Raw genomic sequence first — 21,680 nt, forward strand, 5'->3', positions numbered from 1 at the left:
CAAATTGCAGTTTCAGTGCAGCTTCAAAGGGCTCTACATGATCCCAGCCGAAGAATAAGGGTCTTGTCTAGCAAAACGATCACTCATTTTCTAAAAAAATGTATATACCTTTTAACCACAAATGCTCGTCTTGCACTGCGATCCGCCACGCATTAAGTAATCACTTTAGAAAGGACACACGTGATGTAGGCAAAAGTACTGTGGTAGAGCGAATAACTCTCCTCCAACTTCAAAATAGTCCAAAATCGTTTTTACCTTTTTTTTTTTCCTTTTTTTTTGGTAAAGGGTTGACTTCATCTTTGCATGTTCACTTTGTAAACAAAGAGCATTTGTGGTTAAAAAATATTTTTGTATTTTTTTTTTCGAAAATTATATTGTTTCGCTAGAGAAGACCCTTATTCCTCGACTGGGATCGTAGAGCCCTTTGAAGCTGCATTAAAACTGCAATTTGAAACTTCAACCCGTTGGTAGCCGTTGAAGTCTGCTATATGGAGAAAAATCTGGAATGTTTTCCTCAAAAAACATAATTTCCTTTCCACTGAAGAAAGAAAAACATGAACATCTTGGATAACATGGGGGTGAGTAAATTATCAGGACATTTTAATTCTGAAGTGAACTAATGGGGCCTAAAGCTTAAAAGAAAAGAGCAGCTAAAAAAGGAACATTTGTCTAGTAAACTTTGGCCATTCTGGGTGGTTGTTAGGGTGTTGCTAGGCAGGTCTAAGTGGCTTCTTCCTGTTATGGTTTTCTCAATTTCTGTTAGGGTGTTCCTTGCATGTTGCTGATAGGCAGTTCCGTGTGATGGCTTGTTGCTAGGGTGTTCTGAATAGATGCTTGTGCTAAGTTGTTGTAGATGGATTTTGCAGATATATGGACAGACATTAAGAAATTAATGGAGAAAATCCTGATTAACTATTGCATTTAGACAGTAAGAAGAACAGACAAGACATTTTGGCATTTATTTATTTAACAATTTCATTCCATACATGTGAATTAGGCTTAAAATTGAATTTCGAATCAAATGAATACACCAAGGAACACATAAAAAACAAAAAACAAAACAAGAAAAACAAAAAGAAACCAAATGAGGCGTTTTCATTTCAGCTTGCTACAAGAAGCACAAACCCTTCGTGTTCTGAAGCCACTATCATTTCAACAGCTAGATAGGCCGATTCGCTTAAAAACCAGGTACTCGCTCTACCAGTGCACAGTATGCTACCCACTACATCTGCTTCACTGGCACGCAGAATTGTTTCGCAATGTGAGAGGAACATGGTGAAATTTAAGTAGCGTTTGTCGGTTTATTTTTTACAATTCATCTACAGATGTTTCTGGAACAGCGCACATTGTGGTGCAGGTGCTAAATCTAGCAAGGTCATGTGAAAAACTGTGAAAACACTGTTTCCTGCAAACTATTTGATCTTGACCTACATGTAGTGTGTCCTTACTATGACAACAGCCCTCTTAGTGTAACACATTACACGCTAAAATGGTGTGCATCTTTTTCTGCTCTAAATTTTGCAACAGGTCGTTACAGCAACTGGACAGCTTTGCTTTATTATGCAGATATGTTAAAACAATATACAGCTTGTGTGACGTGAATTGGAGATGTGAAGCGTCGCATATATACACGTGCTGGCATGAGAAAAGTAAGAGCATCAAATAAACACTATAATGATGTTTTAAATGCAGCATGATTAAGCAAATAGAAATACATTGGTATGAGCTACCTGTATGTTATTAGAAAAACAAACAAACACTTGATTCATACCTGAGATGCAAAAAAAAGAAAAAAAGAAATGCAAATGATTAAAATGATGTAATTGGGTAACATTTTTTTGGATTTACAGTATTACAGTTTCTGTTATTTCATAAACTGGCTGGTTTGTTTAAAAATAATCTTTGCTAGATGCACTAATGCTTTTATTTCAGTGTATGAAATATACTGAACCAAATCTTTTCAGTAAATAAAAGGTCGATGAGACTGAGTGCATTTTTCCATCCCCACATATCCCTGTGATCACATATGGTGCATTTTTAGATTGTAGGTTCTTAGGTAAGATTTCTTTATTCTGCCTTTTGATAGATTAAAATAAGCCTGCTAATTGGGATAGTCTGTATTTTTATAGTTTGTCAGGATGAGAAACAAGCCAGGTCCATTTTATATGAACATATGGAACCTTTTTTTCAGATCATAATGTTCAGTCTGTTTCCAAAATATGAATTGTCACTTGCAGACTCCAAAAAGGTTTATGACTGACAAAACATGAGCTCTGTTCCAAAACCTAGTGACTGTAATGTAGTGACTGATTTGGAACACTCCACACTGGTAGCCATTCAGATGAGTTTGCAGTTAGCATGTTGCTAATAAGCTAATGACATGACACTCTTATAAGCATTACACCCACTAGCACAAACAAATATTTAATAAAATAATAAGTTTTGATTTAATTTCAATATTTTTCACTATTTAATGCAATATTAAGCTTATTTTGCACTGGGAGCATGATAAGTACTTTATGTTTTGGAACAGAACAGTGGTCTGTATTTCAATAATCACTTGCAGCCTTACTAGTCCTTCCACGCCAGCTAAAGTAAATTAACTGGGGACTAAAATGGCAAATTGTCTTTGATTTACTGAATAAAGGGTTTCATCCAAAAGTTTTAGGCTGTCGTTTTAGCTATGAACCCCTTCATAAATTCCATTGTAATCACCAGCTGAACAAAAAATATCAAACTTGAAATGCATTCTGGTGCAGTAAAACATGAATATGAGGTGACAAATATAACATGCAATGTATAAAGGCAAGTTTGAAGGAAAAGAAACAACCAGTCTTCAATTAGACAAGATTCAGTAAGAGCTGAAGTGACAAAACAACATGAAGCTCCCACTACAAACACAAAGGCAATTATGGTGATAAAAGAAGCTGATTTATTTGTTCTTAGAAAGGTTATGTTCTATAACGGGTCAAAATCTGAGCAAGTGAATATATTTTCTTGATAATTGCATGTGATTTACTGACCATAAAGGCAGCATTAGGTCATTGTCACAATCAGACAGACAAGTACCAAACATTGTTAGCAGTTATTATGGCATTGAGCCAATCCACAGAGAGAGAAAGTAGCAAGAAAAGAGAAATAAATTAAAGGTAATCGTGGCTTGAGTAGCATGTCAGCACATGAGCGGTTATGTTTCATTTCATAAGGCTTAAATTGATTTTTTTTTTTTTTTGTGCACTGATAAACGGTTTGGCCTTAAGTAGTATGTAATCTGACTGATAACACACAGCCCATTGGCTCTGTCAAAGGATACCATATTCCTAGCCATTAATATATTCACACATATTAGGGATACATGTGACAGGACAATTACATTTGAGTAACATACTTGTATATGGAAGTGATATGTGTTATTGTGGTGCTTAGGACTAAAAATGAAAAGATGTTTTCGAGATATGACTATCAAAATGTAAAGCTTGACCATCTATTGGTTTTTTTAAGCTTCGCTGATATCTTTACTACGTGAGAACGGAGACAGACTGTGAAAGCAATGCTGGTAGCCAAGTATGAACAATAATCTGCATCATTTACAAGAAAGAACAAGAAAGTGTTTTAAATTCTACAAGTCTCCCATTCAACAAATACATAGCTTTGCCGTTTTAACAAGTATCCCATTGCTGTCACAATTGCGTCATACTCATTGAGTGGTTTTCAATTAAGCAAAATTAAATAATTTACAGTCGAACTAAAAAAAAAAACCTTTCAAAAATGTTTTCCCAAAATGTGATACTTATACAGTATATACATGCCTTGAGCTAAAGCAAAGGTTATGAAGTTGTGAAGAATCTTTTAATAACAAATTAAATGAAAAAAAAAAAAAAAAAAAAAAAAAAAAATTCCCCACCAATATTTAGATCAGCTAATATACAAACTTGATGGATTTAGGGATCCCAAAGTCTAACAACAATTTTCACTAGTTACCACATTTAGCAGATATATTATACAGCCTTAGCAAGGTTGTCTATTCATCATAGAAATCAACAAAAGAACAGAAAAAAGATACTTTCATTTCAAAAACACTTCCAACCATTAACATAATCCATGACTTTAGTGTACTGATGTCCAGTTTGGGTAATGAAAATTTTTACTTCATGATTGTTGCATTAGACCTCATTCATGAATTGATGCGAGTCGTTTTGTGCTTATTTTTGTTTGGACTAAACCTCACGCTGTGGAATGAGCAGGTGGGTGACACTTTATGAATGTTGCACATCTGCAACGTTCTCTTAATGTAATTATAACGTATGTGTAGTGCTCGGGTTTGCATAAAAAGTTTTTTGGGATCTTTCATGGACTGTATATTGATCTGACCAATGACGTGACGGTTTAAGAGCATTGAAAGTTGCGCTTTAGTTATTTTTGTTCCTTTTAAAGTATCGCTTTCTGTGTTATGAGATATCTTGCGTTCGGCACAACGGTTGTGTAAACAGCTGAAGGATGGCGTACGGATGGTTCTCACCTCGACCGTTGATCTGTTGTTATGGGAAGGCCGATCAGTGTAGGAACACACAGACTGGTGCAGAACCAAGTGTCATAAGAACCAAGCAAGTGGAGATGCATCATCATCATCATACTACACAAACATATACAACTTGGGCTTCTTTTTTCTTTCTTTGCTTGGTTGCTAATTCACTAACCCGCTATGGTTTATTTGGTAACCAGAGCTGGTTAACCTAACTGCTTATCCTAATTCAAAAACACAAGGTGATTTTCGGTGGAACACACTGAGACCTTCAGTGGAGCTATTCATTTACGTATTCGATATCTACAGTTCAAGTACAAAATACTGATTTTAGCCATAGTGTGAGCTGTCAGTTTCACATCATGTAATGATCATTTGGAGAATGGAGCGTCTCTACGTACCGATAACATTATTAACACCTAAAAATTTGTAGAATAAAAAGGGAACCTCCCTCACTTCAAGTCTGAGTATATTTTTACTACTGTACATCATTTTTTTTTTGGGAGAAACATCACAATAAATGGATTCAGCATGAATCACAACCAAAATAAAAGTAAAAATGAATTAAAACAATAACAGACTACAAAACATTTTTAAAAATCATAACGCTGAAGATAAAAAGCAAGCAACCAATCAGAGGCTTGACAAACATGAAGGCATTGACTGAAATTCAGCGGACATCTGTATATTTAGGCACTGTGAGAGGATGATGGCGAGTCCTTACTGAAGGATGGCTGCAGACAATTTTCTTTCTTTTTTTTTTTTCATATTTGGAGATTTAGACATTTTTGGACTACTCTGGGGGTGTTTTACAGCTATATAATGATTACAAAAGGTGACATCTTCAGCAAATAAGTTGCTCGTAAAAAGTAGCAGGTGAGCTGTTATCGAAAAAGGCAAAAGAAAACCAAACTGAAATGAAAAAAAAAAAAACAACAACAACAAACAGAACGGAAAAGAAGTGTGAGAAGAAGCTTCCGCTGCTGTCTGAAGAAGTTCCTACACGGTGCAGGGAAGGAGGGAAGGAATGAGAGGAGAGAGAGAGGAGCGCAGTGCCACTTGCAGTCTAAATGAAATACTCTTTCTTTTCTTCTGCGTGTGCGTGGTTGCCGTCGGCATTGATGATGGCTGTGTCTGCGTCCGGGGCATCATCCGCTCCTTTGGCCTCATTTGTCAAATATGTGCCTGAAAAAAAAACACACACACATACGCAAGGTCTTGATTTAAAAAACAATGTGATTTTTTTTAAATGAACGTATGAAACTTAACAATACCTATTTTTGTGGACTCTGATAAAAAAAAGAGCAAAGTGCTGGAAACCTCAAAATGGTAAGTTCATATAAGAAAAATAGGTTACACTTTATTAAAAGGTGTCCATGTTACAGTGTAATTATACATTTAAAGGATTATTTCACTTCTGAATGTAAATTTCCTGATAATTTACTCATCCTCATGTCATCCAAGATGTTCATGTCTTTCTTTCGTTCAGTCAAAAAGAAAGGATTTTTCTCCATGTAGTGGATTTCACTGGGGTACAACGGGTTGAAGGTCCAAATTACAGTTTCAGTGCAGCTTCAAAGGGCTTTACACGATCCCAGGTGAGGAATAAGAGTCTTATCTAGCGAAACGATCTGTCATTTAAAAAAAATAAAAATGTATATACTTTTTAACCACAAATGCTTGTCTTGCACTGCTCTGCGATGCGCCACACATTATGTTGAAATGTCACGCGTGACGTAGACGGAAGTACCGCGATGGGGCGAAAAACTAATTTTAATTTTAAAATTGTCCGATATCGTTGTTTTAACTTTTTTTCTTTCTTGTAAAGGGCGTTTGGCTTAATCTTTGCACGTTCGCTTTGTAGACACTGGATCAGTACTTCCGCCTACATCACGCATGACCTTTGTAATGTGATTACGTCATGCGTGCGGATAGCAGAGCTAGTGCAAAATGAGCATTTGTGGTTAAAAAATGACTAATTGTTTCACTAGATAAGACCTTATTCTTCATCTGGAATCATGTAGAGCCCTTAAAGCTGGACCTTCAACCTTCAACCCGTTGTACCCCAGTGAAGTCCACAATATGGAGAAAAATCTCTGGAATGTTTTCCTCAAAAACCTTAATTTCTTCTTGACTGAAGAAAGAAAGACATGGACATCTTGGATGACATGGGGGTGAGTAAATTATCAGGAATTTTCATTCAGAAGTGAACTAATCCTTTAAGTACTGTGTAATAATAATTAACTACTGTGTGTGTACTTACTATAGGGATATTTAGAATACTACATAGAATACTTATTTATATACTACAGTAAATACATGTAACAAGGACTGTAAAATAAAGCGTCAACGAAATGAAGAAGTGATATTAAGTATTTCAAGAAACAGAAATTTTAACATAACTATATATATATATATATGCACTGGGGTCCAAAAGTATGAGACCACTTGTGACAATGCTAGTAAATTTTATGCACTACCAGTCAAAAGTTGATTAAGATATTATTGTGAAATATTAATTAAAAAATATTATTGAAAGCAATAAGCCAACATAAAAATAAAAAAAATAGTAAGTAAAATAGTAATTTTTACTTCAGTGTAGGTTATATAGATAAAATGTTATTTTATTTGAAATGTTATATATATATATATATATATATACATATACACATTCACAATGTCTTTGTATTTGGTCTGCTACTTTTTTGCTTTGATGACAGCAGTGTTTACTTATTTTAAATTCAAGTGACTAAAATTTATTTGCAGGTTTTGAATCACATGTGGTCTCAGGAATTTGATGCCCACTGTAAATGATGTATTTTTGGGTATCACTGTATCCAGATTTAACAGACAGTAAAGGAAAATCTTACCTTTATGCCGTGCCAGGTAGCGTCCCAATACAATAATTAAGCACAAAGTGGCGAAAACGACAACAGCGACTACTCCACCGATTAGAGCGTGATCTGGCACATTTTTCTGGGCATTAGGATCTGTAAGAGAGCGAGAGAGAGAAGGAGAAAGCATTGTTGGTAACCTTTCTTGTTACTTTTACCTTTCAAAATATCAGCAGGTTGACAACAGATAGTTTGGACTAAAGCTTCAGCCCTCTCCTGTCTGCTCAACTATAGTTAGGGGGCTGGTCGAGGAGTATAAAGTCTCTCTGAACTGACAGGTCGAGCCATATGGGGGTTTGACAGGGTTTTATGCATGCACAGAATGAAAGTAAAGAGGAAGACATGAGCCATAACAAACACAGTGTTTTCCAAACATACGCAACATGGTCAAAAGTCCTTTCAACGGGGTCACTGATGCTCTAGGAACAAATCTCCTAGTGGAACATCTTACCAGTAGTGATGTGTCGTTCCTTGGTGTGAAGAACATTTTAATAATATAAAGAACCTTTTTCCACTACAACAGAACTTTTTGTGCATTGAAAAGTTTCCATGGACCGAATAAAGAACCTTTTTTAAGGGTGTAGAGTAGTGCAAAGCTCTTTGTAGAGGACAAGACCTGCTGTTCAAATTGTGGGCGACTTCATTTCGACCTTTGTTAATTTATAAGATGGGCCCATCTCCTTTCTCTCTGCAAGCTGTGGTTCTTTATTATTTCCCCGCTTAGTGCCATTTGGAGTGGTATATTATAATTGACAGCATGCGTTGCATCTGCCACAGCGTGTGCGTTTAATCCGGGCTGTGCTTTGTGCTGCGGGAGCTTCCTAATCACTGCCTGCAATTACTGTATCAGCCGCACAAAGCCGGGATAAACTCAGGGCCAGAGAGCCATTCAAACAGTCCATCAGCTCTCATTTCAGTAATGGAGAATCCTACCTCGGATCGACGTCGGCTCCATCCCTCTGATTGACATCTCACAGTCTCTCTCTCTCTCTCTCCCTCTCAATAATAGCATTTCTTCTCTTTGTTGTGTTTACAGGAGGAGTATAAAAACCTACAAGCTGCATCTGACTTCCCCGTGACAATCAATCACAATAAAAAAACAAAATATGTGCAGATCTCTATCACCCTTTTAGCGGCTCGCTGAAATATGAAATGTGGAACGGTTCCTCGTATCTGACAGGCACATGTTTCTGAATTTCCAACAGTGAAAGGCTGTGGTATTAAACTCTCTCAATTTTTATGACATCAATAAATCAAACTTAAGTCCCAAAAAGTATTTCACAGCAGGTATGTGTGACTTTAGTTCGGCTATCAAACGGCCTCGGCTTCAAATGGTAGAGTAAGCAAAGTAGCAAAGTAACAAGAAAAATTCTTGGTATTGCCATTCGAAATCTCTGTACTGGTATGTGTTCAGACACTTTTGTCCCTGAACATTAGACTGTGAATCTCAAGTACATCCCCTTAGTGTTGTGATAATTAGCCCTTCTCTGTCCTCTCTCTATTTTTATCAATGCGCAGTGGGGTTGCCATGCTGAATGCCGTCCTAGGGTGAGTCCATTGAAAGTGAGAGGCCTGGTAATCTCTAACTATATTAAGGATAATTTCTACAGTTAGGGAGAAGGAGTTACATAGTTCATTTCATTAGTCAACGCAAAAACAAGAGTGGTGTACAGCTTCTGCCCTTACGCTTTCTTAGGGTCAACTTTTTATAGGATTTTAGAATAATTTTCAAATAATGACTCTTTAAAAGTCATTTTTAGGGTGTAGACTTGTATATATACAGTTCTGTGCAAAAGTCTTAGGCACATATTTTCACCCCCCAAAAAAGGGTTTTAAGCCAGTTATTTATATATTTTGCTGTAGTGTGTCAATAGGAAATATCAGTTTACATTTCCAAATATTCATTTTGCCATTAATTGTAATAGACCAGTGAGATTTTTGAATGCACAATAAGTTTGACAACAGCCAGTACTCCACATGGAGATCAGATCTCACCATCATTGAATCCGTCTGTGATTACATGAAGAAACAGATGAAACTGAGACAAACCAAATCCAGAAGAACTGTGGCCGTGTCTCCAAGATGCTTAAAGAAACCTTCCGGCAAAGCTACCTGAAAAACGATGTGCAAGTGTACCTGGACAAAAAGCTGTTTTAAATGCAAAGGGTGGTCACACCAAATATTGATTTGATTTAGTTAATAGAAGTTAATTGATAAATAAAATCTATTTATGACAGTATTTTTGAAAGCACCCTCACTTTACAGCATTTTCACACAAGTGCCTAAAACTCTTCACAGTACTGTATCTTTGCAGGTCGGTTTCTTTAAATGTCTTAGAGACATGGCCAGAGTTCTTCTGGATTTAGCTTGCCTCAGTTTCATCTGTTTCTTCATGTAATCACAGACGGATTCGATGATGGTGAGATCAGATCTTCATGTGGTGCACCGGCTTTTGTCAAACTCCTTGTGCATTCAAAAATCTCACTGGATTATTACAATTAATGACAAAAGGAATGTATGGAAGTGTAAATATATAAATAACTGGCTTAAAACCAGTTTTTGGGGGGTGAAAACACTGATGTGCCTAAGAATTTTGCACAGTATATTTGTAACTTATAATAAATCATATTTATGATAAACTTTAAGGTTTGTACTATACAACCTGTATCATCTTTTGGTATACCTAGCATATTTTTTTAGTAAAAAAAGACAAAAGTATACATATTATATTCACAATAACAGGATAATATTGGCAAAAAAGCAGAAAAACACAGCAAATTTATTTATTTATTTAACAAATTTTAACCACCATCTAATATAAGAAAATGACACAAAGGTTTCATTTCTGGAAACCACTATATTTTTCATACCATATTCATGCAAATTGATTATAAAATTGCATTTTTATGTTGTGATCAAAATCCACTAGGGTCAGTTTACTTTTTAACTGTTACGGTTTGTCTGATATATAAATGAGTGATTATTTAATTGGAAAGAAATAATTTTAAAAAAATTAAGGAAAGTATTCTTTCCAGTATCTTATTGAAAAACATATTCAATTTTAATGATCCATTGCTTGCCAAACACAAGTTACTTCCTTTTTTTTTTTTTTTTTTTACATTTAACGAAAAAACTGACTTCTTTATAGTATTGTTTGTCAACTCGGTTACTGTCAATTCTGTTACATACTGTCAACATTGTTACTCTACCTTGGTAACAGAACTGACCATTTTAAAGTTTTTAGCCAAAAACTCACTTGCTAGCATAAATTCTAAGAGAACATGGAAAAAGGGGAAAAAACACCACAGATTTTCCTTTAGAGACCCTGCACTTGACTTTCTTTTTCTTTCTTTTTTATTTTTAACTCATCAGAGCGTTTGTCCATAGACATGCATAACATAGCGAGATCCACCAACAGAGAAGTGATATGTTTCCTCTCCCCCTGCACACATTATCTTTTAATAAGGCCTGCGACAGTCCTTCCCTTATGATTTAATATTGAAGCACCGCACGCACATTCCTATTTTAATATTCAGAATTTCTTCCCCTGGCCCCTGCATTGTGTGGCTCTGGCAAATTAACAGCAGTGAAACCACACCGATCTTTCAAGAAGAGGCTTTCAATCCGGCTCTGGCTAAACAACGCTGAAAAACGCACCCACTGCACAAACCCCTGCAGTCACATGAATTCTTAAAGGAAAGAATTTCTGAGGAGAAACCTGCAGGAAACACTCTTTTAACAAATCCACATGGTAGGGGGTTAAGAAGAGGCCTCGGGGGTGCAGGAGCAGCAGGGGCGGCCATGTTGCGCTCTTGTCGGGATGACATTTCAAGGTGAGCGTTACCATTAACTCCACATGCTAATTCAGAAGGAATGGCACATGCTGTCTAGGAGATTATTGTTACCGTAATCTTGGAGATATTTGCATAAATGCCTTAAAAGGGCGACGGTGAGCGTGGGCTAAGTGTAAAACGGATGAAGGAAAACGAACGTTAACGCTTCGGTGATCTTCTTTACATCATTGGGCTATTGAAGGACAGTAACAGAGAAAGTGCTGAACTGGAAAGCTTCACCTTCATGGTACAATCGAACACTGGAAATTAACATTTACTGGGCGACTGCTGATGTGCTTCCAAATTGAAAGGTGAAGAAAGATGGTTGGCCTAGCGAAAGAATTGTAACATATCAAAACACCAACCTCGTTTAAAGTCTATGCGGAAAGCAAATTGAATGGAAACCTCCCAATAAATCACCTAATATGAAAATCCAGCACAAGCTATTCAATGGCATTTATGTTTGATTGCTATATGCATGATTTGCTCTGACTCTTGGATTTAAATGTTCCACCACAATCAACCAGAAGCAAACCAAATTACGCATAAATTGTAAAATGCAGTGGAATGGAAAGATGGCGTTATTAACCAAATTATGAGTTTAAGTGTGAGCTCATTAGACTTGATTAGAAACTCGGCTGGATATTAAGCTGTTTACCATACATCAACATTAGTCCTCAGTGTCTGAGAACATCTGCAACTTCCACATTTAAATAGGTTACTTACAAATTTAAGGCTCAGAAAAAGGTTTACTTATATATTTTAATATTTTAGAGATTTTTTTTTTTGTTAAAATACTTTTGTCCTATTTAACTTAATATGCAGTGATGACTATAAGTAATTTACAGGTACATTGACTCCACCTGTGGTGTGAGTTTTGGGCGAGACTATCTGTTTAAACAACCAACAAAAGCGGGAGAGTAAAGTGATTATTTTTGCAGTTCCATTTGGTGATGCCATTGGCACAGAAATGGATAGAAAAGTTTAAAAATGGCATATAAAATAAGTGTAAATAAAGACACAGAGGAACAATGTATCTCATGGTAAACGTACTGTACTCTATATGAAAATCTGGAGAGGGTTTTTTTGCTCGTTCGGTGGGTAAAAAGCATTTATCTCCATTGATGAAAATTCAAAAAGCTACATGAGCTGAGAAACTGCCGCTGAGATGAATGGGAATGCTAACGAATGGATTTCTCTAGGTATTATAGACCTTTTTGGTACCCACAAGCCCCAGAAACAGGTCAATAAAACATCCTATAAGTATTTTATAAGAATTTTACAGTCTCTTAAACAATCTAAAAGCATAGCTTTGGCCGATTTCCCAGTTAATGGACATTATAGTGTCTTTTCTGTCTAGGAGGGGATATGAATATTCTGCCTCACTTACAGATCCTATAGTTCTTATTCTCTTCCTGCATGTACAGGCTCACTTCTCTTCACAACACATTGGAAGCAGTAAAAGCCAGCCAATTAAATCATATTAGAGGTCTCTAGGACTCCGTAAATAAATAAATAAAGATAAATGATGGCCTAATGCACTGTTTAATAAGTCAATTATTCCCCATTTTCTGCTGAGATAGAACATTTGACAGTTGTGTCTAATGAAAAACTGTTACCAGGAAGAAATGGAGGCTTTTGTATTCAAGTTGTGGCCCTCATGGGAGCCCAATCTAGGAAATTAATGTTAAACATTAAACATCCAAATCAACCATTCCATTCATTCACCATCCACGCAGAAAGGGAAAAAAAAGGCTAAATGCTTGTTGGCCATCTTTCACATCCCTTTGCCCAGCACAGCAGCCTCTTAAATGACCCGTCTTTTAGAGAGCTGATTTACATACCGGATGCTCTTGAGAGTTGATCTAAAGCCAAACGGGGGCAAAGGTGACCGCTGAGTTGGTCAGCATGGTTTAATTAGATTTTCAAAACAAATTACAGCTTCTAATTGTGGTTAAAAAAAAGTGTGTCTGGAGAGAGACAGAATGATTGAACCCAAATAGGGTGAAAAAGAAAACAAATACAGGTGTTCTCCACCGAGAGGCAAGAGCAGGCAAGATACTGAATGATTTGGAGATGTTACACTGTAAAATTCATAATTAGGCCGTCATGCTTCAAATTTGATCTGCAGTGAATGCTGGGCGAGAGTGTTCATTTCGGCAAATTAAAGCAGCTCAAGGCTTCCAGAGGATTACTTAAAGTGTCTCTTTTCCACAGAAACTAAATGAATGAAGAGAGTCTTATTCGTAATTCATATTCGGTGGCAGAGTTTAATGATTTTTCTTTTTTCCTTTCCTGTTATATTTTAAATTGTTACCATAAGTCTTCCCTCGACATGACTTAATGTGACAGATCATCAATAACCGTGCTGTGTGACTGAGGAAAAAGACCTTTGCATTACATTTTAATTCCTCCTGTGTTGTGTCATTTTCAGAAAGGAGAGAAAAGAGGGCGCTCAGGACTCCTGTCTCAATATTTAACTGACCCTCCAGGGACACGGCAGCTGAAACAGCTGAAACTTTGGCTTATCCATTTAAACAGAGACTTTTTTTTTTGCTGGTGTCCTCTGGCAGCCCCTCTGAGGAAATGCTTTTTCATCCTGGAACACACCTTTTTTGAAGTTTAAATTAATAATTCTAAGATGTTCATAGATATTGAGTTTAAAATCATTTTAATCCTTTTATTGAGAATAAGCAGCAGGATGAATTTTTTCCAAGATGAAATTCTCACTCTACACTTCTAAAACCCTATTCGGGATTCGTTTTCTGGATATATGTATCTAAAGTAATTGTTTGTAATGTTTAACGTCAATTCATACAGGATAAGTAATGTCTGTAGAAATTGCAGAGATGGATTGTGCCCAGGAGCACTGCAAATATTATAATGCTTTTAGATATTTCAAAGTGTGCCCCTCCACTTTTTGGGAAATAATAATTATATTTTAAGAGTTTTGCTGCTGTGCCAAGAAAGAAATTTGCAGCCACCTATAAAGATTTTAAGACCAAATAAAGCATCTATGTAAGTGGTAATTTACTATGGCTAGCGGTCACTTACCAGCTATTTAGCAAGGACAAAATGTTAAGTCATCTAATTAATATTCATGAGCCAAGCTGATAAGGTTTATAATGTGTCCCTCCGACATTTCAGATTGTTCCTACATCCCTGGGGGTGTTTACTGCCTTTACGCTTTGCCATCACACATAACTGACCTATCAAAAAATGAAATCACTGTGCTAATCGATTATTACAGGAAATAATGAATATGAGCACATATTTGAGATTAACTGGCAAATTCATTCAAATTTCAGACAAAAGGTAACCAAACTGTTGATGTTTGCTAGCCTATAATTCTATATTGCAATTTAATAGACTTTACAAGAAAATGTTACAATATACAGCATTTTCTCTCCATGACTTTGCTTGTGTACTTTTTTGCGTTTTGCTAACCAAACGAGAACGCAATCCTATCAATCTCTTTTACATGGGTAACAAATGTCAAACGGATTAAGGAACAATATGAAATTAATTTGAAAGTTTTTTCCCCCTAGTTCTCTTAAATTGTATTAGGTTTAGGTTGTAAAGGTCATTTTGAAAAGGTCATTTTTACTGGAACATGAATGTGCAGTCTGTAAAAAGTCTCGAAAATCATAATAGCTTCTCCGTCATTTTAATCACACTGAATCATGATAAACCTCGTCTTCGATTCACACATACGCAGCTACAAGTGTTCACATGAAATAACTTGAGAAACTAAAACGTGGCTCTAGACTTCTCGTAAAGCACTAATTGGATGAACAAAGCTTTCCAAGGCAGCATGCATTGCTTGCAGACCAGGAACAAAGAATTGGAACTTGCAAATGATTCTCTGAGGATTGCTCATTTGTTTGCTTCTTACTGGGACTACAGCCCATGAACGAGGCAGTATCCAGGCCACAACTGACAGGCCCACGTCTGCCCATTATGCTCCTGCGGTGTGGCCATGTTGAGTAATTGCTAGGTTTCTGGTCAACGCTTCAAGAAACATATGTTTCACTCCACATTGCGAGACTCCTTGCAGGAGGCTAGTAGTTTCCAGCCATGTATAATGCGTCTCTTTTGACAAAGGGTCTTGGTGGAATCCACAGTGACCTACAGCGGAAATAATAGGACATAATTCGAAATAATTGGTTTTTTTTTTCAAGCCAACATATTTCAAAGCTTCAAAAACTTCAGTACTTCCACGATAGACCCTTCTATGTTTATGTCCTGGAGTTAAATCCAATTAAGCCGAGTAATTCTTGGCAGACGCTGGACAAGTTTAAAAAGTTTTGTAATAATTTTGCAAAACTGCTGTGCTTTGTTGTGCTCCCTTTCATTTCTGGCCTTGGCTAATGAACCCAAACCCAGACCCTCCCTAAAACAGATAAATTTCTGCACTTTCCTCTCCCTGTCCAAAGACAAAAGGCATGACCAATCATTATCCCTGTAAAAGTGCCTCTGTGGGACAATAACAGCGCAGGGGTCTACGGCAGGGCGCTTTCATGCTGATTATGAAAAGTGAGCTGTAAATATTTTTAAATTCTCAGCATCCCCTGTACTTTACTCAACCTTTCAGCTTCTTAAGGTCACAGCTAATTTGCAAGCCATAAAAACGCATTTGGGAGATTTAACAGGGATGGGAGACGCACTGATGGCATCGTCTGGGCCCCGTGTTTCTTTGAGGAAGAGTTATTATTCCCATTAAGCCTGGCAGAACGATGAGGCCAGAAATTCGCTGCTGGTACGCCCTCATTGATCGCAGGCAGGAGAACGAGCTGCTAATGCATTTAAAGAAATAAGATCTGTTAACACTGCAGACGTTCAGCATTAAAAGCTCAGAGAGAAATTTGCTTCAGCAGAAGGCATATGTGTGGTATTTTTTCACAAATAGCTGATTCCATTCTGGTTGACTCTGGTAGTAAACACGATGCAGTTTAAGGATAATTCCATCATAACCTGCCATAAAACTTGGATATCCTTAGGAATAGTCAGCCTGCTGATAACATACTGATGCAGGATAAACTTTAATCTGCACAAAATCCCATGTTTAGTCCGTGTTATCCTCAAATTTAACCAAGTAAGCCACTTTGAAGAATAGAACCATGATACAATACAAACACAGCCACAAACTTCCCTCAAAGTTGCACCAACAGGGCTATACCACAAGTGGCACAAAAATAGGCAGACATTCAAACGACCCTTTGGAGAGTCCACGGGGATTGCGAAAATTTTTAGATACACCTTATAAATCACACTGTCTATATTTAGCTGAAGCGTTCATAAACAAAAAACAAAACAGACCCTGATACCCCTGAGACCGCATTCACTGCAAGGATCTAAAGAACACGTCACATGGTACAGATATGCCTCCAGGCTTGGTGTCTAGCTACTTAACTGATGAGAACCATTGTTCAGATCCTCTAAAGATGCACAAACTTATCCAAGGGAGAGGATAGTAAGGGTGACCAAATGTGCATCCAACACACATTTACTTACCACCAAAACTCATATGCTGTTTGACACTGTGATATATCAAATATATCAATACCAGTGACAGGGCTCAACACTCACATTTGCGACTAAAAATAGATACTGTAAAATGTATATCTTAATATCTTAATAAATATCTTAAATGGTATATCAAACATCTTTATTATTAAGAGGTCTTAAATTTGGGAATGGAAAAACGTGAATTGTGATATGGCCTAATGTGATTAAACTTCAAAAGAATATGATTTCAGTAAATAAATGCGAGCAGTAGTGCAGCATGTTTCAAAGTCAAAATGCGGTCTACCAATTAATACCATGCGTTTATGCCAATATATTGCTTGAGATCTACTGCTGATGAATTATAACAGTGTTTACTTTATGGTGTTTATATTATATTATGCAGTAGATGGCTGTAAGAGTGCATAATTTATCTTTTTGATTGAGCAGCCGGCAAAACATTAACATATTATTCAATATACAGTATAGATTTTAATAGTATTGTACTGGTATCTGTTTATTACAGTTGCACTATTTGATAAATTATTTATTGCACCCCTAAAGGTTTTAATTGCTCTCCTAAATTTTTCAACTTTTCACATGTGCTTCTTGGGAAAAAAAATAGTAAGCATAAAGCCCTGAGTGGTATTTTGTGACACTAAGGTGAAACCTGGCTCAGTTGCACCATTTTTGGAGTCTAAACAACTTCAGCTTCAGTAAGGGGGAAGTTGTTCTGTAATGATTCTTAAATTCTCCAATAGAAAAAAAGTATTGCATACAGGTTTGAATTGACACTAGCATGAATAAACAATGACATTTTTTCATTTTTGTTGATTCATTCCTTTAATAAGATGGGTTGAATGAAGATAAAGACATATAAAGGGCTCAAACTGTCACATTTGAGATGCTAGAAATCATAGTTAGAACCTAAGTGAGTGGAGGATGGAGGAGATAGGAACTAAATGAGGACACACAAGGGTGCAGAAGAGTGACTGTAGGGTACAAAAACACTCCTCTCCAGATGTCCTTGGAGCTGCAGATTTGAGTCAGAAGAAACCAGGTTGGGGAGAAGAAAGAGAGATATAGGGATGCAAAGGGAAGTGTGTGAGGGAGACAAGGAGGATAAGGAGGAAGGGCAGTGGTTTTGTACAGTACCTCTGTTACCGGTGACAGCAGAATTGAGATGCTTGGAGTCTAAGGGACCTGTAGTGTCTGGGAGGGTGGGTGCAGGGGAGGTTGTGGATGGTGACGGTGTGGTGGGGGCATCTGTCATATACGCAACAAAAAACAATGACAACAAACATGTAAACAGAAAGGGACGGACGTAAGATAAAACAACAATGACAAGGGGGAAGAAAACATTACCATAACAATGGAACAAATGAAACACAATAGTTCTATGCTGACACAATGCATATCAAAACTTAATGGATTTATTTCAACAAAGCACACATGAATAAACTATTAAAAAAAAACAAAAAAACAGCATGTACAGGACACCTGACATTCCAGAAATGTATGTCTTTCTTATGATGTTTATGGATAATGAGTTTGGTTTGTGTATAATATATCAAGCCAATAGATGATAGCAAAATAAGTTTTGCTCACAAAATGGTAGAAAAAGCAAGCCTCATGCAGAGAGAAATGCATAAATATTTGATGAAATATCAAAAGCGGTCTGCACTGCTGAAATGCGGGGGGAAATGTGGAGAACAATCACCATAACATGCCTTTTGTTCCTAATAATATATCCTAATGTCAGAGCAGCTTAGAGCTTGATATTAGTGCATCTTTAAAAATGTAAAAAGAGCAGATGCTACTCAAAAAAAAAAAAAAAAACTTGCATTACACCTTGCATTTCAGTCTCCAGTGTGATTGGATAGAAATCTGATCACACTTTATTGCAATATACACAAATCAGGCATAACATTGTGACCACCTTCCTAATATTGTGTTGGTCCCCCTTTTGCTGCCAAAACAGCCCTGACCCATCAAGACATGGACTCCACTAGACCCGCTGAAGGTGTGCTGTGTTATCTGGTACCAAGATGTCCACAGCAGATCCTTTAAGTACTGTAAGTTGCGAGGTGGGGCCTCCATAATTGGACTTGTTTGTTCAGCACATCCCACAGTTGCTCGATTGGATTGAGATCTGGGGAATTTGGAGGTCAATTCAACACCTCAAACTCATTGTTGTGTGCCTCAAACCATTCCTGAACCATTTTTGCCTTGTGGCAGGGCACATTATCCTGCTGAAAGAGGCCACAGCCACCAGGGAATACCATTTCCATGAAAGGGTGTTCATGGTCTGCAACAATGCTTAGGTAGGTGGTTACTGTCAAAGTAACATCCACATAGATGGCAGGACCCAAGGTTTCCCAGCAGAACATTCCCCAAAGCATCACACTGCCTCCGCCGGCTTGCCTTCTTCCCATAGTGCATCTTGGTGCCATGTGTTTCCCAGGTAAGCGACGCACGTGGTGTAAAAGAAAACGTGATTCATCAGACAAGGACACCTTCTTTCATTGCTCTGTGGTCCAGTTTTGATGCTCACGTGCCCACTGTTGGCACTTTCGGCGGTGGACATAATGTTCCATTTGAACCAAGATTACAATTTTAACACATAATAAACATGTGCGTGAATTTCAGATGAATTTACAGGTTTAAATATAAATACTAGGTTTACATATGACTCAGTAAAGCCCTGACATTCGGTTCTATTTATTTAATGAATCATAATGCGATCGTATTATTCAACGTGCTATTATTATGTTTGAGATATCAACCACTGGTCGATGACCATAATGTTTGTATAAACTGTAGGTAACAACCTACACTTAAATATTTTCTTCTCAGCCATGTCATCTTTTGTTCTTGAGCGAAATCTCCTCCCATCCGTTGTCTGATTGGCATTTCGCAAAGATTCCTGGGTAGTTAAAGTGTGCGGAGCCTGCATCTATGCGGGCTTTGCGGAAGACCGCTTCAAGGGTACAAAGGGGACGCTGCTGAGCACACTTCAGAGCGTTAAAATGCTGAATGGGACGGCCTACGGACTCATAGACTCGGCGAGCACGCGCAATTTAAGTCCACGAGACCGAAAGTCCACATGAAGTGCGCCATTTGGGGCAGGGTCATCGTCATTCCGGAATCCTTTCCATTGAATTGATTCCATTGAATCCTTTCATCTGTCGGCGTTGGTAATGCACTTTTACGTCGTTGTTTTTGGCGATTAGGACATCCGCGACATGCACACTTACACACCATTTTAAAAAATAGCTTGAATACACACCATTTTAAAAAATAGCTTGAATACAGCGTGCGTCTCCCTCAGACTTTAAACGAAACTCTGGCGCACCAGATAACACGTCAGCAGCGCGCTGCGGTTCACTGAACCCGAGTCGTGAACCCGGATGAACAACAGACCCGGAAGAGAATACAATGCTGAATAAAGTCGTAGTTTTTGTTATTTTTGGACCAAAATGTATTTTAGATGCATCAAAAACTTCTAACTAACCCACTGATGTCACATGGACTACTTTGATGATGTTTTTATAACCTTTATGGACATGGACAGTATACTGCACATACATTTTCAATGGATGGACAGAAAGCTCTCGGACTAAATCTAAAATATCTTAAACTGTGTTCCGAAGATGAAAGGAGGTCTTACGGGTTTGGAACGACATGAGGGTGAGTCATTAATGACATAATTTTAATTTTTGGGTGAACTAACCCTTTAACTTCTTGAGCAATTTGAGCTACAGCTCGTCGGTTGGATCGGACCACACGGGCCAGCCTTCGCTCCCCACATGCATCAATGAGCCCTGGCTGCCCATGACCCTGTCGCGGGTTCACCACTGTTCCTTCCTTGGACCACTTTTGATAGATACTGACCACTGCAGACCAGGAACACCCCACAAGAGCTGCAGTTTTGGAGATGCCCTATCCAGTCATCTAGCCATCACAATTTGGCCCTTGTCAAACTCGCTCAAATCCTTAAGCTTTCCCATTTTTCCTGCTTCTAACACATTAACTTTGAGGACAAAATGTTCACTTGCTGCCTAATATATCCTACCCACTAACAGGTGCCATGATGAAGAGATAATCAGTGTTATTCACTTCACCTGTCAGAGGTCATAATGTTATGCCTGATCGGTGTGTATTCTAAGTAAAAGGGGCCAGGCTAAAATGTTCTTACGAAAAAGCAAAGTTGACTCATAATCTCATATAATTTCAAGGTGCAGTTTAATTTGAGTGATTTATGCTTTTAAAACAGGGGGTATCATTTAAGCCTCTTGAATGTGATTTGGTTCCACAATCAGTGTAATGCTGGCAGCTGTTTTGCATGCATAAAGCATGTTTAGCACAGTGATAAGGACAGGAGAGGAGAGTTGGGCTCAAGTTGATAAGCTAAATCACCAGTCTGCCTTCATACTAATGGACTCAAGCAGACAAGCAGAGTAATCCAACTGATAGCTCAAAATTGCACATCAGCTACTAGCCCTGGCTAACTAGAAATTAGACAAACCACAGGTTTCAGGGGCAGACATTAGTAAACAGCAGCTCACGGCTAGATTTGTGCATTTTCTGAGGAAAATGTAAGTGATGCTGGGCCATGTGAAACTCAAGGCATTGCTAGGCTGTGTCCTGAATGTTTTTTAGTGCATTGTCATTGCTTATTGGCTTCATATGAGATTTGTTTCAGCTATTTTATTGTCCAATCACTGTTTATTATATGAGGTATCATTTACATGTGTAGCATAAATGGTGCAGGGTGACTTACACATCAAACTTTAATTCTTTCAGTACTGAAAAGGGTTTGTTGATATTCATGGGTTAGGAATATCAACAAAGGCCTAGCTCTAAATAAGAGCAATAGTAAAAATTTTGCCTTATCAAACAACACTACTGTTGGCTGGAGCCTTG

The 21,680-nt window shown here is 37.5% G+C and overlaps 1 protein-coding gene across 3 annotated transcripts in view; it reads right to left on the reverse strand.

Annotated features, from left to right (window-relative positions):
- Positions 1-949: 949 nt before the first annotated feature.
- Positions 950-21,680, reverse strand: part of cadm2a (cell adhesion molecule 2a) — a 269,868-nt gene continuing 249,137 nt past the window's right edge. For 2 of the 3 annotated variants that reach the window (XM_048178481.1, XM_048178467.1), the window contains 3 exons: positions 17,910-18,020; positions 7,393-7,512; positions 950-5,707 (listed from right to left, as the gene is read on the reverse strand). In XM_048178481.1, coding sequence (XP_048034438.1) covers positions 5,589-5,707; positions 7,393-7,512; positions 17,910-18,020 — 350 coding nt within the window. In that variant the 3' untranslated portion in view covers positions 950-5,588. The remainder of the gene's footprint in view (positions 5,708-7,392; positions 7,513-17,909; positions 18,021-21,680) is intronic. The other variant, XM_048178473.1, reaches the window with a different exon arrangement.

This window comes from Megalobrama amblycephala, linkage group LG2 (genome assembly GCF_018812025.1).
Source record: "Megalobrama amblycephala isolate DHTTF-2021 linkage group LG2, ASM1881202v1, whole genome shotgun sequence".
Taxonomy (NCBI): Eukaryota; Metazoa; Chordata; class Actinopteri; order Cypriniformes; family Xenocyprididae; genus Megalobrama; species Megalobrama amblycephala.